Source organism: Sinocyclocheilus rhinocerous, unplaced genomic scaffold (assembly GCF_001515625.1).
Source record: "Sinocyclocheilus rhinocerous isolate Xijiao unplaced genomic scaffold, SAMN03320098_v1.1 scaffold222, whole genome shotgun sequence".
Lineage (NCBI taxonomy): Eukaryota > Metazoa > Chordata > Actinopteri > Cypriniformes > Cyprinidae > Sinocyclocheilus > Sinocyclocheilus rhinocerous.
In genome coordinates, this window is record NW_015625652.1 from 1,303,322 (window position 1) to 1,329,051 (window position 25,730).

Consider the following 25,730-nt stretch of genomic DNA (forward strand, 5'->3'; position numbering starts at 1 on the left):
CCAAACAAAGTAGTTTCGCTTTCACAACGAAACACACAGTGCTTTCACAACATGGTGCCGAAGGCAACAATACTACAGCTTAACTTTTATAAAGAATATCTCTTTGGATTTGAGACTTTAGTCTTTGCAACTTTACAGATCTTCTTTATGCACCAAGAGCTTGTAACACTTCAAAGAGAAAGGAAAAATTGAAATCGCATCATATGACCCCTTTAAAATCAAAAACTGCTATTTAAAATTGTAATAGTATTTCACAGAATGACTGTTTTTACTGTATTTTTAAACAAATAAAATAAGTTTAAGCATAACCGACTTCTTTCAAAAACAATAAAAAATCTTACATATGTAGATGACAGAATGAATAATCCATTGTATTTCTTATCTAGCTGTCAGTTCAGGCTGGCATTCCTCCTGGGGTGTTTAATGTAGTGCCCTGCTCAAGAGAAAAGACCCCTGCTGTGGGGGAGCTGCTCTGCACGGACCCTCTCGTGGCCAAAATCTCATTTACCGGCTCCACGGCCACTGGCAAGGTAAAGATCTAATTTCTATGTGCAGTCAACATTTAATGTTCACCATAATTTAGTAATCGCTTAAGTAAATGCTTTTGCAGATACTACTAAGACATGCTGCAGGAACGGTCAAAAGGGTCTCCATGGAGTTAGGAGGACATGCCCCCTTTATTGTATTTGACAGCGCTGATGTAGATAAAGCTGTTGCAGGAGCGATGGTTTCCAAATTCAGGAACTCAGGCCAGGTGAGTGTGTTTCAGTCATAAATTAATTTATGCAAAATATTGTTTCTTTTTTCCTGTTTATTTTGGGGAGAAATTTGACCCGTACATTGACCCGTAGCACAATTTTCAAGGAAGAAAAGTTAGTTTTTCATAAATAATGAGTGAAGTAGTGAACTTCAGGTACTCCTAATGTTTCAGAATCACAGCATTCTTGAAGTACCTTTGAGCACCATGTAAATACTATGGTGTAAATACTTGATATTTTTGTCACTGTAAACAACTGTTCTCCATTTCTCACCTGTAACGTGTCTCTCTACTGTAGACCTGCGTGTGCTCCAACCGCTTTTTGATGCAGAGTGGGATCCATGATGCTTTCATGGAAAAGCTGGTCAAGGCTATGGATGCTGAACTGAAGCTTGGCCACGGCTCAGAGCCCGCCACCACACAGGGGCCGCTCATCAACACCCGCGCCGCAGAGAAGGTGCCGATACAGTAATCAGTTGATTCTGTTGGAAGCAAACACTGATGTCACTGTCAACAAGCACACACAAACAGATCATTTGGTTAAGATGATGGGTTTAATGGTGTTGATCAGCTATTGTTTCCTTCAGGTGGAGAACCAGATTGCAGATGCTGTGGCACAGGGAGCAGTCATAGTTCGAGGTGGGAAGAGACTGGAGGGCTCCTTCATGCAGCCCACCCTGCTGTCTAATGTCAACACTGACATGCAATGTATGCGAGAGGAGACCTTTGGACCCCTTATTCCTGTTGTTAAGTGAGTATTTACTATTTATTGGATTACATGACTTCATGTTAACCTCAAATGTAGTCATTTAAAACACATTTTATTTTACATTACATATTTATCAGATTTCTTATATATTATCAGCATAACAATTTTGAGTTTAATTTGAATTGTTTCTGAAAATATTTAGTTTTCATTTGATTATTACAATTGTATAAGATTTTTAATTATTTCTTAAATTGTTCTTTTTTTTTTTTTTTTTTTTACATAACATTTTTTGTTAATAGGTTTTAATGGGCTGCATGTTTCAGCGTGAATGGCGTGAATGTGCTGAATTTTTACATAACATTTTTTGTTAATAGGTTTTAATGGGCTGCATGTTTCAGCGTGAATGTCTGCCAGCTGCTGAATTTTTTTTTCTTCACCAGGTTCAACAAAGAACAGGAGGCACTTGCCATTGCCAATGCTTCTCCTGTTGGTTTAGCAGGTTTGTCCATCTGTGCAAATTAATCGTTTTTTTTTTCCTGTGTAGTTTCTGATTTTACAAAGTTTTGTTGGACAGTCTTGAGTTTGCCCACTTTTTCCTCACATGCCTGTTTATTTATTAGCTAAGACTGTTCCTTATTGAAAGCATGTACAAATAGACTACATTACATTTCAATTTTTCAAGTTAATCATTTAACAACAAGGCAAATTAACCAATCATGAAATACTGTCGGATACAAAGGGGTTAAAGGACCTCTCATTTTATTTACATCCTAAACACTAAATAACAACAAAAACAAAGGGATTATCTTGAATATGTATTTAAATGAGACTAAAATATTTCACATTTTAAAATATATTCAAATTTATTATCAATATAATTAGAATAATATTTCACAATATTATTGTTTTTACTGTATTTTTAACAAATAAGTGCAGCCTTGCTGAGCATAAGAGACTTCTTTATTTTTTATTCGAAACTTTTGGTTGGCAGTATATACATTTGGAAATGTAAACTGATATTTCCTACTGACAAACTACAGCAAGATAGAAATAACTGACTTAAAACCATTGTTTAGCTGGTGAAAATACTAGAGTTCTAATAATTTTGTTCACCAGTGAGTGCGTGTGTGTATATAAATTTTTTTTGCTCCCCAATTATATATTTGGGACCAGGAAAAGTCATATTTCCTTTCAGCTCCACTGTACCTTTATGTGTCTGGATGGTCAAGTAAAGCAAACAGCAGCAACATACCTTCTATCACTTGTCTCTTTCTGTGGCATAATATTCAAAACTGTTTTCTTTCATCAGGTTACTTTTACTCCAGAGACATCAGTCAGATCTGGCGGGTGGCTGAGCAGATGGAAGTGGGCATGGTTGGGGTCAACGAAGGTCTGATCTCCACCACAGAAACCTCATTTGGTGGAATCAAACAGTCTGGAATTGGCAGAGAAGGATCCAAATACGGCATTGATGAGTATCTAGAAATAAAGTACATGTGTTTGGGGGGACTCTCTCTTTAAAGACTGTGGTTACTAGAGAGCAGTATGTCATTATGTAAGCAATACTAAAAACATGAATCCACTGTGAACCATTCTCTTTTAATCATATGTAACTGAATAATGACTATACAGAGATATTTCATTGCCAGGATATTTTAGATATTTGTTGCAAAAATGGGTATAAATAGTCCTCTTTGAGATTCCATCCATCATAACTGATTGATGTAACCTTGTTGCTCTGAAATAAGATCTTGAACACTAAAAAAATATTATTTTTATCCAAGCAGGATAAATTTACTTTTGTGTTTTTGTGTAAGATTAGATGAGAGAATATATCTTGAATATCTAAAGTTTATTCTTCTTACTCAATTTAATTTTAGACTGAAAACAAGACATACTAATTAAATTTATTTTTTTTATTTTTTTTGCAGTGTAAATTAATTTGGCCACACACACAAAAAAAAAAATTACAATTAAGTATGTATAAATATAGGGATGGAGGTTAAACCGGTGAGAAATCAAAGCACAATCTTTCTTTAAAAAATCATTTAAATGTTTAACTTACTAAATGTTCTATTTTTGTAATTCTAGAAATAGATTAAGACTGTTAAAAATGAAACATTGTCTGTGATGGGATGTTTTTGGGTGCCCATGCTGCTGGATAGAAACTTCTGATTTGAGGTATTAAAGCATAGAGATTAATCAAATTTGTCATTGTGGCCAAATGTTGTAATTGCCAGTGTGTTTTTTTTTTTTACTGTTCTCTGTTGTAATGTTTTTTTAATTGTTGTAAATATTAATTTTCTATAGATATACCTAATTGTATTTTGAAGTGTTATATGTATGAAAATGTTTATAAGTATATTAATTTTCTTACCGTGGGAGTGAAATTTTGCAGATAAGCACATGAAGGTACAAAGACTAAACATGCATCTGAAAGCCTTGGTAAAGAAACATTTGAACTTCTGCTGTTCGTTTAGTTGTGCCATTTTCATCACTAATTTAAAATCAAGCCGGAATATGCACATTAACACAGATTTACACACTGCTGTTATTCATGTGAACTCAATTCTATAAATATTGAACTTTTGGTTATAAAACAATCTTAACCTTTGTAAAGGGCCATACTGTATGTCTTTAATTTTTTGCATCTCCTGCTGCATTAAAACAAAAAGGATATAGGAGAAATTCATCTCCTTGTCACAATATGCCTGATACAGATGGCTTCTATTGCAATTCCAGCTAAAGCAGAAATGTTTAAAAGGTTGTAAAACCAGAATGCTATAAAGACAAAGACCAATGTACAGTATCAGGGCCAAGACTGAAATACTGAAAAATTATAACAAAATGAGTGCATTTCAGTCCGGCACATTAACATTCAGAAAGTTCAGTAGAAATAAAATGTTTTGCATAAAGAAGAATGGTATTTGCTTGCTTTTTTGCTTTTGCTTTTCTATGCAGCAGTTACTTGCAACTTCTTCCCCAAATGTATCATAGAAGCATCATATAAATAACAAAATAACTGATGTCAATTGCTTGCACGGTGTCACTGAAATATACAAGCATTATTAAGAACATATTGAGAACAACTCTGATTGTGTGAGTTGAATGCACATGTCTTTTTATATCCAAAAAGAATATGCTATTGGTAATTGAAAGTATCATTCGGCAAACCGGTGAATATTCATTATAAGACCAAATGTATTCAGTAGTCAGTAGTTTAGCAACCCATTCTTTCAGCCAGTCTTTTGTCTGCATCTGTATTTGTGGAATATTCTACAATACCCTTGTGTTGTAAATATCCATATGAAGAAATGTCCATGTGTCCATGTGAGACTCAACCCTCCACAGGACAAAGGCTGAGAGTGTCTCCATTTCTGACCGCTCCATTGGCTCTGTTCCGAGCTTTCCCATAGTTGAAAAGGTTGTCCTGCTCAATGTCCAGCTCTGATTCTGACATCATCAGGCTGGAGTTGTGCTCTGTGCTCCTGTGTTTAATGTCTAATGATGGCAAATGCAGAAAAGTGAATGCAGCAACTGCAATTACAAGCCTCAAGAAAGAGCTACCCCAAAGAGTGTCAAACTTCTTTCCTCACTGCAAAAATACTGTGGCATAAACTAATCTGGGTCTGAAACTTACTGTACTTTGGCTGAAGCTCCATCCTCTCTTGCTCGTCCATGTTGTCTAGTATTGTGTACTTGGTTTTCTTCCTCACTTTAGTGCGTCTCCCTCTACAACAGTCCGAAACAAACACATGACTATAGAAACTCATACCACAGGTACACAAAATCATGATTGTGTCATTTTAAAAAGGTTCCTTCTTTCACATCGAACGAAAAACTCAATCCCTTGTCAAAAAAATCGATTGCAATAAACGATTCCAGTAAGAAAATTGTACAGGATTCTAATTAGAATTTCTATCTATATTTTGGATTCCATTCCTGTAAGATTCCTATCTATGACTGTTAATTTTCTTTGCAGCAGCTTGTTTACTGAGACAATGTACACAAAAGAGAATGATTTAAATAGGATGCCAATGGATCCCAGAAAAAAAAAACCCTCAAAGGAATCTTGAGTCTTATAAGAATCTCATTGGAATGGTTCCAAATTATGATAGAAATACTAATTAGGACAATTTTCTTATTGGAATCCATTAGGATATTTTGACAAGGAATGAAAAACTGGGGCGTTTCAGCCCATAATTCAAAATGTCTTATTTTGTGTTCCAAAGTAGTAGTCATACAGGTTTGAAATGACATGAATAAATTATGACAGAATGAACATTTTTGGGTGAACAATCCCTTTAATACTGGACTTGCAGTACTGAAAGTACTGGTAAAACTGTGTACTGGGTTGGTAAAACATTTTTAAAAGTTTTTCTCGCTCACCAAGGCTGAATTTATTTGATAGGAAATACTATAAAAAGAGTAATATTGTGAAATATTACTACAAATTTGAAATAACTCATTTCTATTTTAATATATTTTAAAATGTATCTCATTCCTGTAACAGCAAAAATACATTTTCACTCATTTCTCAGTGTCGCATGATATTTCAGAAATTGTTCTAATATGCTGATTTGCTGCTCACAAAATACTTCTTTTCAATATTAAAAAACAGTTGTGCTACTGGAAACCATTTTTCAAGATTCTCAGATTAATAGAAATTTTAAAAGAATGGCATGTGATGAATAGAAAGTTCAAAAGAACAGCATAAATATCTGCCACATTTCATAAATTTCATTTTGTCCTTGCTCAGTATTCATTCCTTTAAAAAAAAATCTAACTGACCTAAACTTTTGAACGATAGTGTATATGACATTGTCTACATGCAGTAATGGAATCTTTATCACCTTTTACAGCAGCAGACACAAATCCAGCTGATGGACAAGAGGAAAATGATTGTCACGAAACAAGAGATTGTGACATACAACACGCACCAGTCTGCGAAAGGAGACAGAAGATTAGCACTCAGCCTTTCCATCACTGTAAAACATTCTAATGTTTTCATGACAGAACATCAGCAAAATGGAAAGCATAAATAAAGGCGTCACATTAGCAAAATTTCATGGGCAAAAACGGTCCATTGTCAGTAGTATAGCGCTGCATGAAGCATCTCTTCATGTACCACACCTTACGACTGAACCTGCTGCTATCTTATTTGAAATTTCTCATTTACATGAAAAAACTTATTTGGCGACAAATAGGTCATACTAACCACAATTGCTCTCGCCATCATCAAGCAAGCGGCGAATGGGGTTCTCCATCCAAAGAGGGTCACAGGAACAGCTCTTTGTTATGGGATCACACTGACCACGTCCAGAACACAGCAGCAAACACACTGAAATATTCACAACCAAGGTAAAATCAGAAAGACTGCATTGCCAACATTTTTATTTATTATATAAAAGTCACTTACTAACTGTGTCTACTCTTAAGACCTTAAAGAGCAAGAAGTCACTTTTCTCTCGCAACAGCTGGTTTCTCAGCAGACGAGCGAGCTTAGGCCCTGGAAATGTACCATCAGGACCCTGCACTGAGAACCTGAATACTGTGCTAAACACAAGAAAGACATGTAGACTTTAACTAAACTAGGGTTAGTCTCTAGTAATTATGATGATTAGCTTAATTTAAGAACCACACAAGTTCTCATTTAGATTTGGTTTGGTTGTCGTATGTGTGGTACCTGATGTCCGACTGGCCATGCAGGCCCTTCAGTGCAATGTCTGAGTCCAGAACATGTAGTAATGCGGCCAGCTGTCTCACCACTGTCTCCTTCTGCTGCTGACTGACCTGAGCCACGCCCACCTGCAGCTCAAGCTCCACCTCCTCTCGTTCGCGTGGATCTGCACACAAATATCAATGGCATCAAACGAGCAATTTGTAAATTGATAGAAAATAAAATGACAATATCAGAATATGCTACCTAAAATGTTTACATGAAAGTAAAAATATCCTGAAAAGGTTTATTAAGGATAACATCATTCTGAAATACAGTACTATTAAAAAGTTTGGGGTCAGGTTTTTTTTTTTTTTTAAAGCTGCAGTCTGTAAGTTTTGCCTCTTTGTCGCCATCTCTGTTTGAAACCTGCAATTGCAGTTATTTGCGGAATTATCTTCTTTGCGTGGGTTGTGCGTCGGCGCGGCTCCAGCGCGATGTCAGTCACCACACCGGTGTGGATACTGTACTTCGGAATCACAGATTGTAGCCTACGTCTTGGACGTATGCCCCAAATATGAATTTTTACTGGATATTGTCATCTGAACAAGTAAGTTACAAGTCTGCCACTTTTGTTCTGACCAACTGAGGAAAAAAGCATTACAATAAATCGCGCTGCCAAGGGTACGATCGATTAGCTCATATCACTTCAAACCATGCAAATTAATATTACTGTTATACTTTGTTCTCAAATTGTTAAAGGGGTCATATGATGCTTTTTTAAAGATCATTATTTTGTGTATTTGGTGTAACAGAATATGTTGACATGCTTTAATGTTCAAAAAACATTATTTTTCAAATACTGTACATTATTGTAAGTCCTCTATGCCCCGCCTCTCTCAAACGCTTAGTTTTCTACAAAGTCCCTCCTTCCGACAAGCGCAGTCTGCTCTGATTGGCCAGCTGACCCAGTGCATTGTGATTGGCCGAACACCGCAAGCACTCGTCGGAAATGTAACGCCCCTTACCATAATCGCGAGCTTCATCTTTCAAAATAAATGTAAAGACAGAGCCCGAAACGGGAACAGAGTCGCGTGACAGACACAGTGATGAAGCTGGTATGTGTTTGTGATGTGACCCCCTCTCTCTCTCTCTCTCTCTCTCTCGCCCTCTCTCGCGCTCTCTCTCTCTCTCTCGCTCTCTCTCTCGCTCGCTCGCTCGCGCACACACACACACGATGCGCAAAACTCCGCATTTGAACAGTCAATAGCAAATACTTAAACTAATAACAAAACAGTAGCTGATTCAGAAGCGCCAGATTGTCATAGCAAAGTCAGAATTACCTCCTCTCCTAGGTTCACGAAACTGTCGTCCATAAAATGCATTGCTGTTCTGTTGTAAGTAATCTTAATGCATCTACTTTCGGAAGGCCAAATAAAGTGCTTTTGCTTTCTCCTAGAAACACACAGCGTCTCCCTGACATGGCTGCTTCAACACTAACTGCGGTTACTGAAACCACGCCTTCTCTCTTTGCGTGCACATTTGGGCGGCACATTGGGGGGCGTGGCAGAGTCTTAACTTTGATAAAGAATATCTCTTTGGTTTTGAGACTTTAGTCTTTGCAACTTCAGGGATCTTATCTATGCACAATCAGCTTGTAACACTCCAAAGAGAAAGGAAAACTTGAAATCGCATCATATGACCCCTTTAATGTTAACAACATCAGCACTGCATGTAGCTAGTGTGTATTAGCGTGTAGATTTCAATTTCTGTACAGTAATCTCTAATTGTCTTTTATTTTTAACCCAAAAAGCAAATTATTCTTACTTAGAACTGGTTCCCTTTAAAATAAAAAAATCTTGTGTAATCCCACATAGGCTATCTGTAATCATTTAAAACTGGAGTATAATCTAATTTCAGGCACTTGTGTTTCATAAACACATAATAATTTCTGGATTACAATCCGCAATAAAAATGATAAATGATAAATTTAATTATTCCAGCTGCTGTGAGAAAAGGCTATAAACGATCCGCCACCTGCAGGATCCTCACATGCGATATAGCCTACTAGCCGGGACAACTTCTTTATGTTTACCGACATGGCATAATGACACCGCGGTATGCTGGAATTTCCCACAAATTCCTACCAGTAACACTCAAATTAGAAAACAGTATTATAAGCTTACCGATGTGAATCGGGCTAAGGTAAGGAGATAGTTTTGGACCCTGGCTGGTTATGTACTTGCTCAAAAATTTATTTTGGATAATTTTTAACCAAAAAAAGTTACGGACTACAGCTTTAAGAAATGAATACTTTTATTCAGCAAGAATGCATTCAATTAATCAAAAGTGACAGTAAAGATATTTACAATGTTACAAAAGAATAAAATAAATGCTTTTTAAACTTTCTATTCATCAATGAATTGAAAATTTTGTTTCCACAAAAATTATGTTCATATTAGAATTTGTATAAACACTTTAGAATATCACAGTTTTTTTTACTGTATTTTTGATCAAATAAATGCAACCTTGGTGAAACCATAAAAACATAAAAAATTTGCCCCGACCCCAAACTTCTAAATGGTAGTGTATTCTTAGCAGGTACGACATGCCAAATAAATGATGCATTCTGAACATCTAGCAACTGTTTTCCTACTATGATTGAGTAATATCGTACCAGGGCGTACTTCCACAGTAGCTGTAGCCATGCTTGAGCGGCCCTGGATATCCGTGACCCGGAGCTGGAACAGGTATGTTCCTTCTACCAGGTTGGCTAGGTAAAGGAAGGCCTCATGATCTGAACCATATAACACATCCTACTCTCAATGGAAGTGAAACAAAAAAAGAGAGATTATCAGGTAAAACACTGAGCCGCAGCAAATGGTATAGAAAGAAATACAAATATCTCCCTCACCCCGGCAGCAGGGCTCTGTTCATCTCTGACCCAAAGAAAAGACACATTTGCTGTTCCACTGTTGGATACGGAGCCCCTGAGCACCAGAGAGTTGTTGGGTAAAGTGAGTGTGTGACTGCCGCTGGCATGGGCGACCAGTGGCAAGCTTTTTGCTGTGAATTTAATAACACACAGAATTGCTGGAAACTTCCTAGAATATTTGATGTCTTTATTTTTGAACAGATTTTATATTGTTTTGTTATTTAACGTCAAACAATCTTCTTTTTGTGAAATATTTCTCTTCAAAAGTGTTCTTGTGATGTCTTTCTTTAAAATAAATGCCATTTGGTTTGCTATTTTCTGACCTGCATGTATTTTAAATGTGGATTAGGTTAGGTGTTCAAATATTTTTGGGAGTCAGTGTATTTACACAAATAAGAAAGAAAAAACATTCAAATTACAGAAATACATGATGCATGTTGCTTATATTTATACTTGTTTGATTCTGCTCACCTTCTTTAATGGTGAGGGTCAGGACTGCGCTGTCTGTTTCTCCCTGCTGATCTGTCACAGTCAGCCTAAACTTGTAATTCCCAGATCTCAGGCCAGTCGCTATGGCAACTGCTTTATTGGCATCTTTTATCTTCAAGCCTGGAGGGCCACTTCACGGTTACATATGAGGAGAGTTTTGATGGCACATCAATACACTTTTCACCAAAATCCTTCACTATTCATGCAACACTAAAGGTGAGTGAAAATTTAGAAATGTTTCGAAATGTGTTCTGAAATATGAGACAGTCGATGAAGCAATAACAGATCCTACTGAAGCATTCAATAAGCCACATTTGTCCTGTTATTTATGGAGTTGGGATTTTTGTGAATAGATTCTTTTGTTTCAATGAACTGGTTCAATAAATAATTATTTTCAAGACTTCACATGTTTACAGATGTCCTGTGATATTTTACATGCTTTAAACATAGTTTAATAAAATGCCTATGTACACTACTGTTAAAAATTTGGGGTATTTTTTTTTGGAAGAAATTAATGCTTTTACTCAGCAAGTATGCATTAAAGTAAACTGATCGAATTTACAGTACTTTTAAATTTTTTAAGACATTATTACAAAGGATTTCTATTTCAAATTATTGCAGTTCTTTTGAATTTCTGTTCATAATAGAATCTTGAAAAAAAGTATCATGGTTTCCACAAAAATATTAAGCTTTCAACACTGATAATAACAAAGCCTATTAGAATTATTTCTGAAGTATCATGTGACACTGCAGACTGGAGTAATGGTTGCTGAAAATTCAGTTTTGCCTTCATAGAAATAAATTACATTTTTAAATATATTTAAATAGAAAATGTTTTTTATTGTAATAATATTTTAGAATATTACTATTTTTACTGCGTTTCTAATTAAATAAATGTAGCCTTGGTGAGCATAAGAGATTTCTTTCAAAAACATAAAAAAATCTTACCTAGAGTCCATTAACCAGTTCATTGTAAAGAACCAACTACTAGATGATTCATTCATTGACCAGACATCACTAGTTGCCAAGTCAGTGAGTCAGTGTGCTGGTACCTGATCAAGTCCCATTGGTAGCTGATGATGGCCTGATCGTCAGTGCTGTCACTGCCATTCAATGTGATGCTGTTGAGTGGGAGGAGAAGCTGCCTGTCTGGTTCTGTTATAGCGACTGGTGCTTTGTTTGCTACCACACAAAAAAATTAAATTATAAAGGATGCATAGTTTTTCTTCATACACACTGATAGGTGAAGTGGGTTTGTTTTACCAGGCAGAACAGTGACTGAGACAGTGTCTGAATCCTGTTGATCTCTGGAGTCAGTGACTGTCAGCTGAAACATGTACCGACCCTCCTGGAGATCCGAGAGCTGCAGGAATGGTGATCTCACATCCTGAAAACAAGTAGCATATGAATACATCAACTCAACATCAACTGCTCAACATTTTTGTCTACCTAAATTCACAAATTGCATTACAGTTGTTTCAGCAAATACGATTTAGTGCTGCAGGATTAATATTAACCATAACTGACAAACTCCAAAAAGTGTCCTTAGCAATGAAAGACCAACTTCAAAACAATACACCTGTGGACTAGAAAAAGTAAAGATCTTATTACCTGCATGGTGACCTTTTGGGTCAGGCTTCTGGGATGGAGAGTCCAGAGGTAGCTTGTAATGGCGTGGTCATCTGTGCTGTGGTTACCCCACAAGGTGAGGTGGCTGACAGGCAGGGTGACGACCCGGTCAGCGCCTGCTCTGGCCCGAGGAGGGTCATCTTTTGGTATGCTGACCCTTACTGTGGCAGTGCTGGAGTCGGTCAGCCCATCAGAATCAGACACTGTCAGCCTGATGTGGGCCAAACAAAAATCAGGTCAGGATAAAGTTAATGAGTTTAAAACCAAATTAAAAAAGCCCCAGAGGAATTGGCCACCAAAGATTTCAACAGCTAAAGAGACAGCGAATGAAAATTGAAAACTGCACAATACACAGGCCTATTCATAGAGTACAATCTTGAAGACAAGCTAAATCCTTACTTGAAGGTGTATTCTCCTGGTGAAAGATTTTGTAGCTGCAGTACAGGTGTATCAACAGGGCCTTCAGGTTGCCAAAAAGGGCCATCCACCTTCTCCCACAGGTAACTGACTATTCCAGCATCATCCACACTTTCTGGGAAGCATCGGGATGTATGTTTGGTTAAAAACTCATGACCTAAATGATGTAAAGGAACAAAGGAGAGAAATCGACACAAGCTACATACGACTGCCATTAATGATGAAGATGGGACCTTCTTGGAGAAGCACATCTTGGCTCATGGGCAGAGTGACGGCTTTTGGAGGCTTGTTTATATTCACTGCTGTAGATTGAAAAATAAGGCACATAAACATAATGCATGCTTGGTAAATAATATTAAAGTATGATCTAAAGAGGGTGCAGGTGTACCAGAGCGTACTGTGAAGTTCACAGCACTTTCTCCATACGCTTGTTGCGCTTTCACACTAACTCTGATGGTATAAACACCCACTGAAAGCTGCAATAAAGGAAACAAAGATTTTTTTAGAAAATTATCACTTGGCAGTCATAGTGAAAGTGACAAGGAGTTGAATCTCACTTCTGAAATTTTGACAGACTTGTTGTGCCGCCCCTCCATTACTCCATGATGTCCATCCGGTGAGGTTACCAAAGTCCACTCATACGTGTAAGGAGCTTCTAAGGAAAAATGCACTTTAAATGCATAATTATGATTCAGGAATGTACATAATTTAGAATGCAGAAGGCCATACCTGCAGTGTCATCGTGATTTACAGAAGCAGTTAGTACAACAGTATTTTGAGGCAGTGTTGCTTCCACAGGGCCACTAATGGACACAGTCAGCGCTATTACTGAACACAGAGAGTGTGTGAAAAGAAAGTATAAGATAATCTGAGTAATAATAATAATAGTGATGCTTGCATTAGTAAGCACCACTAATAAATGGAAATGATGCAATAACACATCTGTAGCACCTGGCTCTTCTGAGATCATTCGCGGTGTGGCCTCAGTGCTGGGTGGAGTAGTGAAGGAACCACTGACTGTGCTGAACCCCGATGGCTCTGTGCTGATGTCTTGCAGGACGTTAGGTGCAGCAGCAGCAGATGAAATGTTCTGTGGGTCTTCTTCAACCTTTAATGAAAAGAAAAATAGCTTTTCTCAATTACTCAACCGTGTCAACACAAAGCTTGTGAACTAATACAGGACACCAGTACAAGGCAATAAAAGACAAAAGTGAATAAAAAGTTAAAGGGGTCATATGATGTTGCTAAAAAGAACATTATTTTGTGTATTTGGTGTAATGAAATGTGTTTATGCGGTTTAAGGTTCAAAAAACATTATTTTCCACATACTGTACATTATTGTTTCTCCTCTATGCCCCGCCTTTCTGAAACGCGTCGATTTTTACAAAGCTCATCGGTCTGAAAAATCGAGGTGTGCTGTGATTGGCCAGCTATCCAGTGCGTTGTGATTGGCCGAATACCTCAAGCGTGAGACGGAAATGTTACGCCCCTCACCATACTGTGATGATGCCCTGTCAGGCTGGAGCGATGATTCAAAAACATTAAAACCCATTATAAACGAGGCATTTGTTGCATCCAGTGGGGACATAATTACTGATTATAATGACTTATACTGTCTTTTTACGCGTTGCATCGCGCCGTGTAAACATAAAACCATGTCTGCATTTGTGATCGGAGAAATGACAAACAACAAGCGCTACTCTACACTGCTCAAAACTCGCGTTTGAATCGTCAGTGGCAAATCCTTTAAATATAAAAATCTTACTTACAGTCTGTGAGTCAGAACAGCTGGCATTGTAGTCTACTCTTCCAGGATCAGGAAACAGTCCTCCGTAAAATGTGCTGCACACATCTGAATATTTGGGTTGAACTGTTCTGGAACAGTGTTGTAAATACAACTTAACCACTGATTTCTAGTCGTGTCCTCTTTTGGAAGGCCAAACAAAGTAGTTTCGCTTTCCAACAAAACACACAGCGTCACACACGGCGGGCTAGAGTGAGGAACGGCCGGTGGGCTAGAGTGAGCGGCGGCCAGCGGGCTTGAGTGAGGAACGGTCGGCGGTCTTGAGAACGGCGCAGCCGGCGGATTCGATAAAGGAGTGGCCGGCGGGCTTGCGGCAACCACATGTGACGACTCCGGGCTGGACTCCGCTTCGTCCACGGTGAAAGCCGATCCAGCGATCCACAGCGCGAAGTTGATGTATTTCCTCAGCGACCAGCACCGATCAACTCTAGGCATGACGAAGCAGATATCGTCCTCTTTTGGAAGACCAAACAAAGTAGTTTCGCTTTCACAACGAAACACACAGCGCCTTCACGACATGGCGGCAGCAACAATACTACAGCGAGAATAAAAGTTAGGCCTTCTTTCTTTGTGTGAACATTTGGGCGGCGTTATGCAAATCTTCCCACATCATGGCGTAGACATGTGGGGGCGTGTTAGAACGAGCCGTTTTAGGTACGCGTGGTTGACTCTTAACTTTTATAAAGAATAACTCTTTGGATTTGAGACTTTAGTCTTTGCAACTTTACAGATCTTCTTTATGCACCAAGAGCTTGTAACACTTCAAAGAGAAAGCAAAAATTGAAATCGCATCATATGACCCCTTTAAATAAGAGGAAAATGATGTGTTTCCAGATTTCACACTGCAGATGAGACATGAAAGACTGATTAAGCACTTGGCCAGAGTGAGAGTACATTTAAGACACCATGTTTCCCAATGACGCCACAACATTAAAATAGAATCATGACATTTCAAGCGATGATGAATTGGCAACTATGTATAAGAGAAAAAACAGTTCCTTTCATTTTGATTACCATGCCAACAGCCTTGTCAATTTTATATTGATATTTAAAAAAATTTCATTTAATATTATTATGGAATCTATACTGTATAATGTATATATATTCATATATATTACATATTTATACTGTATATAGTATATATTACATATATACTATATAAACTATGTCATTTATTCCTATGATGGTGAAGCTGAAATTTTAGCAGCCATTACTCCAGTCTTCGGTGTCACATGATACTTTAGAAATCACTCTAATATGCTGATTTGGTGCTCAGAACGCATTTCTTCTTATTATTACAGTAATATTGAGAACAGTTGTGCTGTTTAATATTTTTATGGAAACTGTGATATATTTTTTTTCATTCTTTGATGAATAGAATGTTCAAAAGAACAGAATTTATTTCAAATATAAATCTTTTGTATCATTCTAAATAACTTTACTTTTGCTCAATTTAATGCATCCCTGCTGACCCCAAGCTTTTAAACAGTTTTTACCTGTCCGTTTTTAATGTCTTGAAGGTGTCTGAAAATAACATGCATGAATCTGTAACACTCACCCTTGTGTTAAGTGTCGTGATTAATGGGGGCTTAACATCAGAATCTGCTTCAATAAGAGATGATTTGCTTTCATTCCTCATTTCTGGGAAGTGACTTGGAGGAAAGGGGCTGCTTTCAAGAGGGCCCTGCACTGTCGTCAGTCTTTCACCAACTCTCTCTGTCTCTGATTGGTTGAATTCTTCTTTTCCTTGAACAATTGGCCAATCATATAGCCCAGGCCGCTCTTCTTGTTCTACTGTTGCAGCATCTCTGTCTTCAGCTCTTTTGTCCTCCAAACTTCGGAAACTCTCGGCATACTCAGCATCAGTGTTGTCCAAATCCTGAATGCCTTCTAACAAGGCAAGGTCCTTCATGGGGTCCTCAGAGCCCCTGTGCCTGGGCAGGGGCTGCCAGTGGTTTGGGAAAGACTCTCCTCGAACCAGGGATTGCAGAGCCAGTGTCTGCGGGGGCCCACGCTGCAGAAATGCCAGGAGAGAGTCAGTACCAGGTCTCTGCTTCGGCTGGCAGTTCTCTTTGCGCTGACAACTAAGGACATAGCAGCGACGCTCAAAAAACCAGGCCAGGTCACAGCCCGAGAGATCGCAGCAGGCCCCCGCACACTGGGCCAGAGACGAAACATCCGGAACCCGCAAAATACTGCTGCTCCTCAGCTCCGGAGACACTACACTCTCAGAGTAGGTTGCGGCCTGCCAGCATTGTCCCGATACTGCATCAACAAAACACAACAAATGCATGATGAAAGATATTGGGGTTTATCATTTTAGATTCAGGATACTAATATAAACATGTTACACAACTGAACCCCTTTATACAGTCCAAAGCAACGTCTCCACAAAATAAAAAATAAAAATTTTCCCAGTGTCTTTTATGTGCTGAAATGATGACAAATTAAATGGCAGCTTGATAAGTAAAGCACTAGCCAGATGGCAGAATCTGTTCACTGCACACACAAAAAAGGGAAAAAAAAGAAAGAGAAAATATGTGAATTCCTGAGGCCTCAAAATAACAACATGATCAACACTTTGCTGGAAAAAAATATTGTAAACAATCTACAATGATGTCTGCCCTCTGTTTCTAAGTTAATACTTTTTAGCAAGTAAAAGGCCTTCTAAAAATTCAACAACAAAAAAATGTCCAACTTCAGGTCATAGTACATGTGTCTTTCTGCTGGTAAATTTTTAGTAAACATGTGAATAACATTTATATTATTACTAATATTTCAGGATGAGCATTTACTGGAATGAAGATCAAAATCAAATTAAATTGTAAAATGGTTTGCCCCCTCTTGTATAAAACTATATTAACCATAACCACAAATATGTTACAAAAAATAAAACATATATGCATATTTTTTATATAATTTGTCTAAATGTTCAATAAACTATGTCATTTAAAAAAAATCGGATTATTATATATATTATACATATGTCAGACTTTACATGATTAAATTACAGGTGTCAACATCAACTTACTTCACAACCTGGGCTCTTTTTTATACTATTTATGGATTCTAACTATAATCCAGAATGGCAGTGCAGACTTGTCTTGGTGGTGATGTAAGTACTGCAGAAATATATACATACCTCTGATACAGAAGAGCAACACAAGCGAGAGAATTGGTGAGAAGAAGTTCATGATGCCACTGCCGCTTTTTCACAGCGATGGATTCTGACGGTCATTCCCTCTTCAAACGTAGGTTAAAGACAGGGGAGACAGCACAGGCTAGAGTATCACAAACAAACAGGACAAAAATAACAATATGGCAGGAGCATCAATCAATTAATAATAATTCAAAGCAATTCTAGAATCTAGATCCTATTTGGTGGCAGGGCCTTTTGTGATTTGACTTTCACCCTTCATAGCAACCAGCCCCTACGGCTTAGACACCTCTGGAGAAATCTTACATGTGATACTAAAATACATTATATTATCTGCGCTATGTTATAGTATATTATTTAACACAACTGCCACTAGTTGTTACATAAAACAAGCAAATCACTAAACCCAACAGGGCTAAATAGAAAGCCAACGGCAAAAATGTGCGCTATTGTGAGTTGTAGCTGTACCAGTGGGATGTGACGCTCTTATTCAAGCATCTGTTTCCATGACATCGAGAATCAGCTTCCGTACTGCTGCTCCATAGCGAACCCGCGCTGCTGGAGTAATGTTGGGATGAAGGTCTGGTATTGCTTCAGTGATGTTGAGATTAAGGTCTGATATTGCTAGAGAGATGTTGAGATGTTGTACGTCTGCGCGAGGGAGTGTGTCAGCAGAGTAGACAGACAGAGACGAGAAGGGCGGAGGGAGGGAGACACGTGACGCAGGCCCGGACTGGCCATCGGGAGCACCGGGAGAATTTCCGGTGGCCTGGCGGCTGATTTGGCCCGCTGCCCTGTTCTTTTTTTTTTTTTAGTTATTATATTATTAATAATATTTTATATTTATGCCTTCTCAATGTACCAAAGTGATCATTTCCGATTTTTTCATTCGATAATAACTCGATAATAAATCATAAATCGGTTAGTCTTGGCTGTCAGCGCTGCACCGCGCTTCCGTCAAACGGTTCCGAACAGAACTGATGCGCGGGACTCGATGAAGGAGTCAAGTGCAGTGCAGGTCAGTTTCATTTGTAAATACGCTAGATAGTTTTGTCTTTATTAACCTAGTTGAGTATTAAACTGCTAGTAATTTGTTAGCTATCAGTAGCACCCCATTATTGTCATCATTCAGAATACTGTGCTAAAGGACATCAATATCGATTGTAAAGTTACATAAAAAAAATTAGCAGAGACAGATATTCACATGGATTTATTGTACAGGGAGGGAGGGAGCTAGAGCAGACAGCAACAAAAATAATAATATGAGTCAGTCTAATAATTCAATAGTGTGTTCAGTATTAGAATTTTTCAACAAATATATTGTACTAATTTTGACATTTAGGCACCTTTTCAGCATCATTACTCCAGTCTTCAGTGTCACATGATCCTTCAGAAATCATTCTAATATGCTGATTTGCTGCTCAAAAAAACATTTATTATGTTGAAAACAGATTAGATTTTTGTTTTCAGGTTTCTTTGATGACTCCACTTACTGACTCCAAGCTTTTTGTATAGTGCATGTATAATGTTACAAAAGCTTTTCATTTAAGATAAATGCTGATCTTTGGATCTTTCTATTCATCAAAAAATCCTGATGTACTCAACTGTTTTAAATATTGATAATAATAATAACAACAACAACAAATATGTATATGTATCTTCAACAGCAAATGAGCATATTAGAATGACTTCTTAAGGATCATGTGACACTGAAGTCTGCAGTAATGAATGATGCTGAAAATTCAGCTTTGATCACAGAAATAAATTACATTTTAAAATATATTCCAATCGAAAACAGTTATTTTAAATAGTAAAAATATTTCACAATATTACTGCTCTTGCTGTACTTTGGATCAAATAAATGCAGGCTTGGTGAGCAGAAGAAACTTCTTTAAAAAACATTAAAAATCTTACTGTTCAAAAACTTTTGACTGGTAGTGTATATTTGTATGAAATATAGGTTTATTAAATCTAGGGTATTTAAGTCATTTTAAGATAAATAACATTGTTTGCTAACAAATTTAAATGAGGTGAATGCTTTTTTTATGTGATGGCCATACAAATAACAGGGTTGTCTGGTTTCAAAAATTGTTGTGGATGTATAGGCTATATACAGGAAATAAGGGGCCAAAATTGCACCTTTTGGGGTACAACAGTAACCTTAAAAGGACATATTTGTTCCTTTTTTACCCCTAATAGGTAGTCCTACAAATTAGTACCTTAAGGGTACGAATTACTACTCTTAAGCTCCTAATATGTACGTGTAGGCCTACTGCTACAGTGTCAAGCTGTTGTACTGCAAAAGGTACAATTTTGGCCCCTCTTTTCCTGTGTGGCCTGGATGAGTGTGAGATTTCCCGGCCCTGACGTGACGTCATCTCTGTGATGTTGCAGAAACACACAATACATCCTTGATTTGGTATATTAATTGCATCTTATTTTTGCGTATATACTTAAGTATTTTAAATTTTATTTAAATTAATTGTTGACATAATTATATTATTTTATTCTTAAAAAAAAATACGTTATTAAATTACCATTATTAATTATAATATTATAATAGCCACAGCCATAGACTGTAACAACATCATTTTCGCCTTTTCACTTATTTGAAAACCACCTTTAAAATTCACATATCAAAAAATTCTACATTTCATACTTGGAACGGCTATTTGTAAGGAACCAGAGCCTTTGAAAACAACTCTGCATGGAACGGAGAACTAAAAAGGGGCGGGGTTAATTTGTCAGTTTCGGAAGGCTGACTTATCTCATTTTATCGCTTCGCTGTTTTAAAGTCAGTGTATATTCATTATTGCAATTTATTAATCAGTTTATTTATTTATACCATGAAGTACGACAAAAACGTCATGAGATTTGAATGTGTTGCCATTGCCACTCAATCTGGCTCGAAATCGAAACTTAACAGCTGCTGCCCTATGTAACAAGCAGAGAAATAAAAGAGAGAAGGAAAAGGAGAAAGGGTGATGCTTTATTCTTGAGACTTGGGACTTAAGAACAGTTGTTTGTAAGTATTACATTTATGTTATTGTATCTCGTAAGTGCTACATTCTATCTCGCAATCGTGACTTAAAAATGTGTAATTCTCGTACTTGTGACACTGTTTCTCAGTATTTAGTGCTTATTGAATGTACGGTAGTTCGACAAAGGTAAATATAATATAAAATATGTAAAGGTGTAAGATTATGTACATATGGCAGTTCAACAGATATATTAATAAGCTATACAAAATGAACTAATGAATGACGTCTAATATTGCATAATTGTCATTGTTGGTATGGGCTATATTGGATATAATGCATGCGGTGACTAATGAGCTAACTATGCTTTTCATACGCATATGTTGAATAAACTTGTTCATGTCAGGTTTAACTTGACTTCATAGTAATCACTGTCAGGAAAGGATCAATCCCTAGAACAGAAATCGAACCTGAAACTCACAGAAGTGAACACAAACATATGTTCCCTATTAAAATGGATAAACCACTGTGTTCACCAAGGTAAGTAAATTATTCAGTATTATTTTAGTTAATCAGTGTCAATGTTTACAATGTTTACAAACATGTTTGTGTTGGTTAGACTGTAATTTTTAGATTTCAAAATGCCAAGCTACTTTTGTCATCATAGATATTATGCTGCTACGGTATTTTATTTTTAATAGACTAAATGTATAAGCAAAACAATTGGCGTTGTCATTTTGTTTTCTGATACAGTCATACTTGCTCAGGAGAGCCCCCTGTAGGCTGTAATGACACTACATCAGGTCTTGTAGACACCAAAGTTCAGGGGAAAACTGGGAAGAAGAAAAAGCAAAAAAAGAGACAAAGTGCCACATCCCAAATGAAAACAGCCAGTGAGTGCTCTCAGGTCACTGTTGAAGAGCAGTCATCACCCTCACAACACCTGCCTGAGCGCCTCGAAAACAGGTCTGCAGGATCAAAGCACAAAAAGAATACCCGAAAAACAAGAAATCAATCTATTTCACCTGCAACTTCTCCTGCAAGTTCCTCTCATCAAGATAAAACCCAGAGTGCACAGCAAACATCAGCTCGCTTTACCTGTGACCAGTCAACCCAGACAGAGGCTTCCCAGCTCCAGTCTGTCCAAACACAGTCAACACAAACCCCTCCGATCCAGGATATACACACACCATCAACAGAATGCAAGTCCACCCAGACAATACAGTCTAGTTTTTCCTTGCAACAGGCATACTGGGGAAGATCTTTCACAGAACAGTCAGCTGATGAGCAGAAAACTCAGTCCAGTCATCTGACACTGATATGCTGGAATATAGATGGTCTGGATCCAGATAATGTCTTTGAGCGGGCCAAAGGTCTGCTTTCACACTTAGGAAAGTAAGTGTTACCCATTTTTAAAAAAAATATTTTTAGGATGCAAATTTCTTTAGACCACATTTTAATACAATATGTTAACATTGCAATACAGTGTCCAAACATTAATACAATATGGATAGGTTTCTTATGCACAGATTTAATGATGACTAAATTCAGTATGTTTGTGGTGAATAGCATTTTTAAATCATCAGGTTTAGGGAGTTTAGAGAGCATAATAGTGTTTGCTTAATTCATATTATTTTATATTAAAAGGTGAAGTGGCTAATTTTTGCACTACCAGTGGCACTAAACAGAATTTTAAAAATTACGCTTTTCAAATAATCAGTTTTCCCTGAACACTCCCGTTTGTCATTGGTTAGACAAACAGGTAGTCCTGCCCCAGACTTGTTGAGCCAGTGTTACTATATACTAATAGATATACTCAAAGAAACAATCAATGTTTTGAACCTACAAATAGGTTGCTTGTTTTCTTTTCATATTATGTTGGAATTATTTTAACATTAATGGCATTGCACAGAATGCACACATCATGTCTACAGCATGTAGTACTCTCAATTAACTAAAAAATACTTCATGTATTACAAAACCACTTACAAAAAGACTTGAATGAATGAGTTACCAAGTGATGATTTTAATGCAGGTACCGTGCAGATGTTGTACTGTTGCAAGAGCTGGTTCCTGTTAGTTGGAAGATTTTAAAGAACATTATGAAGGATTATCAGTTTTTGCAAGGTATGTTCATGATTGCATACAATATATAAATAAATAGTGTTTCTGGTATGAATCTTAGATCATTTGGTGTTTCAGGCAGTGAAGATGGCTATTTCACTGGCATTTTGCTCAGAAAGGACAGAGTGCAATTCCTCCAGAGCAATATTGTGAAGTACCCCACCACAGAGATGGGTAGAAACCTGCTAATAGCACATGTGGGTTTTTTTATCCATTGGATAATTATTGATTTAATATGCTTTTTTCCCTTTGACCATAATTATAATGAAATGTTCATACTGTAAATTTAGAGCATTCAAAAATATTTAGCTTACTGTTTCTGTTTACATGTTTATTTAGGCAAGCTTTTTAGGCCATCCACTATGCATTATGACATCTCATCTGGAGAGCTGTAAGGCAAGCTCTCAAGAACGCTTGAATCAGCTGCGGAGAGTCTGGAAATGGATGAAAGAGGCTCCACAGGACCACACAGTTATATTTGGAGGAGATACCAACCTTAGAGATTGGGAGGTTGTGTATGATACTAACACGTGTTTGCCCTGATGTCCTCAAAATCTCAATAATGAGTTTGTTTGACGTGTTTATTATGACAGGTAAAGAAGCTCGGTGGGCTGCCGGATGGTATCTCTGATGTGTGGGAGATGCTGGGGGAACCGGAGGAAAGCAGATACACCTGGGACACATCCATCAATGATAACAATGAAATCCCTAATTCTATACGCCTGAGATTTGACAGACTGTTCCTCAGAGCAGCTGCAGAGGGTGCCAAACTACGGCCAGAAAGCATGACCCTGATTGGTCTGGAGAAGCTGAAGTGTGACTATTTCATCAGCGATCACTGGGGCATCCTTTGTACTTTCATATTTGGAGCATCAGAAGAGCAGTGTGTCACTGACTGATTTTTTTTAATGGCCTGCACTTGATTATATGAATGGGTTGTTAAAGGGACAGTTCACACAAAAATGAAAATTCTGTCATTAATTACTCACCCTCATGTCGTTCCAAACCCGTAAGACCTTCGTTCATCTTCAGAACACAAATTAAGATATTTTTGATGGAATTCGAGAGCTTTCTACCCTCCATAGACAGCAATGTAACTGAAATGTTCCCAGAACCAGAAACTTAGTAAGGACATCGATAAAATAGTCCATGTGACATCGGTGGTTCAACCGTAATTTTACAAAGCTACAAGAATACTTTTTGAGTGCAAAAAAAACAAAAATATTGACTTTATCCAACAATTCTTCTCCTCCAAATCACGTACTCCGCCATTTGGAACTACAAGAGAGTGAGTAATTAAATGACAGAATTTTCATTTTTGGGTAAACTATCCCTTTAATAGGTTAATATTATATAGTTAATGGGTCAAAGGCACATGCTTTTTAAACAAATCACTGTTGATATGAACTCTGAACTAGTGTTTAAATGGTCACTGATAATCATAAACTGCTGGGAGAATAACCTGTTGTGCACCAAATATATACTTATAGGGGAGACCAGGGCTATTTGTCACACTTTCTCCAAACTTAAATCGGGTCATCTCCAAACTTAAATCGTTTTTGTCTTTTCAAGATTTGGAGAAGGTTATTCATGCTTTTATTACCTCACGTTTAGATTACTGTAATTCACTGTACTCAGGTCTTCCTCAGTCATCATGACAAAATGCAGCTGCAAGGCTGCTGACTGGGGCAAAGAAATATGACCATGTCACTCCAATTTTAGCTTCGCTTCACTGGCTTCCGGTCCATTTTAGAGTTCAGTTTAAGATTCTGTTGTTTGCTTTTAAAGCTCTAAACAATCAAGCTCCATCTTATCTTAAAGACCTTATTATCCCTTTGTCATCGACCAGACTTTTAAGATCCACTGACAGGGCTCTTTTATCTGTCCCTCGTTCCCGTTTGAAAACTAAGGGTGACAGAGCCTTTTCAGTCACTGCCCCCCGTCTGTGGAACCAATTGCCTTTAGACTGCCACCTTGCACCTTCCATTACCATTTTTAAATCCAGGTTGAAAACGTATCATTTCTCCTTAGCATTTTAATTTCATTTAGAAGAACCTTTTTGTCTAAATGGTTCCATAAAGAACCTTTAACATCTGAAGAACCTTTCTGTTTCACAAAAGGTTCTTTGTGGAGAAAGAAGGTTCTTCAGATTATAAAAAGTTAAGAAAGAGATGGTTCTTTAAAGAACCTTTGACTGAATGGGTCTTTGTGGAACCAAAACTGGTTCTTCTATGGCATCGCTGTGAAGTCACTGCCCCCCGTCTGTGGAACCAATTGCCTCTAGACTGCCGCCTTGCACCTTCCATTACCATTATTAAATCGAGGTTGAAAACGTATAATTTCTCTTTAGCATTTTAATTTCACTTCATTGTTGTGTTATTGTCTGTTTTTTTTGTGCTTCTTTTCTGTGTTTTCTTTTCTCTTTTAATTTTAGTTTACATTGTTAAGCACTTTGGATAGCTTTGCTATGTTGAAATGTGCTATATAAATAAAATGTACTTACTTACTTTCTGCCCCAGTAATTCAGTACTTATTTCTTTATAATCACGTACTGTATCTGACGTCTTGCCTACAAAAAGAGCCACTACAGACATTCAGTTTGTTTGGGAATATTGCCTAGGATAAAAAATATAGTTCACTATACACACTGAACATGTGTGACTACATTCCCTAGGAGTGGAAAGAAACCTGCTATTAACCAGCCTATTACTGGATTTTTAAATTAAAATTAAAACAATGATGAAAATCAAACCATTGTTTTGGCCAACAAATATTGTGAATAAAAATGTGTAATATCAACAACACGTATATGACAACTTGCTCCAACCGGTCCTTAATGAAAAATTCCTGCAATTTGCAAGATTCTTCCCTTATTTTTCCACCAGAGGGAGCGCAAAGGACAGAATATGATTCATGCTGTGACTGAGAACATCAACCCTAAAAAAAACTTAAAGCACTATTATATATTTTGTTAATTTATTTTAATTCATAATATTCTGGGTTTAGAACGGAGTATGTAGTGTTACATAGCATATATGATTACTTCTAATGGTTTTATGTTTACATCTAAGG

General features: G+C 37.3%; 3 protein-coding genes across 5 annotated transcripts in view; 2 read left to right on the forward strand and 1 right to left on the reverse strand.

The window, feature by feature from the left end:
• Positions 1-4,384, forward strand: part of LOC107705391 (succinate-semialdehyde dehydrogenase, mitochondrial-like) — a 7,054-nt gene extending 2,670 nt beyond the window's left edge. Inside the window, exons 5-10 of the mRNA XM_016508661.1 lie at positions 387-530; positions 611-754; positions 1,056-1,214; positions 1,345-1,508; positions 1,907-1,965; positions 2,776-4,384. Coding sequence (XP_016364147.1) covers positions 387-530; positions 611-754; positions 1,056-1,214; positions 1,345-1,508; positions 1,907-1,965; positions 2,776-2,987 — 882 coding nt within the window. The 3' untranslated portion in view covers positions 2,988-4,384. The remainder of the gene's footprint in view (positions 1-386; positions 531-610; positions 755-1,055; positions 1,215-1,344; positions 1,509-1,906; positions 1,966-2,775) is intronic.
• A 50-nt stretch (positions 4,385-4,434) lies between these two features.
• Positions 4,435-17,644, reverse strand: LOC107705376 (dyslexia-associated protein KIAA0319-like). Of its 2 annotated transcripts, XM_016508641.1 has the most exons (20): positions 17,542-17,644; positions 15,958-16,664; positions 13,547-13,703; positions 13,325-13,423; positions 13,153-13,250; positions 12,984-13,071; positions 12,802-12,897; positions 12,578-12,710; positions 12,161-12,389; positions 11,813-11,936; positions 11,602-11,731; positions 10,532-10,680; positions 10,040-10,191; positions 9,803-9,941; positions 7,153-7,312; positions 6,886-7,022; positions 6,685-6,807; positions 6,320-6,410; positions 5,107-5,198; positions 4,435-4,967 (listed from the first exon to the last, which is right to left on the reverse strand). In XM_016508641.1, exons 1-20 carry the CDS (start codon positions 17,591-17,593, stop codon positions 4,804-4,806), a joined length of 3,120 nt encoding a protein of 1,039 aa, XP_016364127.1. In that variant the 5' UTR covers positions 17,594-17,644; the 3' UTR covers positions 4,435-4,803. The 2 variants fall into 2 exon arrangements, with proteins under 2 accessions (XP_016364127.1, XP_016364135.1); XM_016508649.1 differs by lacking the exons at positions 4,435-4,967; positions 5,107-5,198; positions 6,320-6,410 and having other exon boundaries at positions 6,691-6,807; positions 6,890-7,022.
• A 2,649-nt stretch (positions 17,645-20,293) lies between these two features.
• On the forward strand, positions 20,294-23,660 carry LOC107705446 (tyrosyl-DNA phosphodiesterase 2-like). Of its 2 annotated transcripts, none has more exons than XM_016508753.1 (7): positions 20,294-20,581; positions 20,941-21,074; positions 21,288-21,929; positions 22,570-22,661; positions 22,737-22,855; positions 22,998-23,168; positions 23,252-23,660. In XM_016508753.1, the coding sequence occupies exons 2-7, from the start codon at positions 21,034-21,036 to the stop codon at positions 23,555-23,557; spliced, it is 1,371 nt and encodes a 456-aa protein (XP_016364239.1). In that variant the 5' UTR covers positions 20,294-20,581; positions 20,941-21,033; the 3' UTR covers positions 23,558-23,660. The 2 variants fall into 2 exon arrangements, with proteins under 2 accessions (XP_016364239.1, XP_016364245.1); XM_016508759.1 differs by having other exon boundaries at positions 20,960-21,074.
• The last annotated feature ends 2,070 nt before the right edge of the window (positions 23,661-25,730 follow it).

Bases quoted from the DNA above. Each gene is read 5' to 3' on its own strand.
- LOC107705376 (XM_016508641.1), bottom strand. From the start codon at position 17,593: ATGAACTTCTTCTCACCAATTCTCTCGCTTGTGTTGCTCTTCTGTATC. The intron at 16,665-17,541 runs GTATGTATATAT...TTGTTGATGCAG, and splicing joins GTTGCTCTTCTGTATCAGAG to TATCGGGACAATGCTGGCAG. The intron at 7,023-7,152 runs GTACCACACATA...TCTTGTGTTTAG, and splicing joins CATGGCCAGTCGGACATCAG to CACAGTATTCAGGTTCTCAG.
- LOC107705446 (XM_016508753.1), top strand. From the start codon at position 21,034: ATGTTCCCTATTAAAATGGATAAACCACTGTGTTCACCAAG. The intron at 21,930-22,569 runs GTAAGTGTTACC...ATTTTAATGCAG, and splicing joins CTGCTTTCACACTTAGGAAA to GTACCGTGCAGATGTTGTAC. The intron at 23,169-23,251 runs GTTGTGTATGAT...TTATTATGACAG, and splicing joins CCAACCTTAGAGATTGGGAG to GTAAAGAAGCTCGGTGGGCT.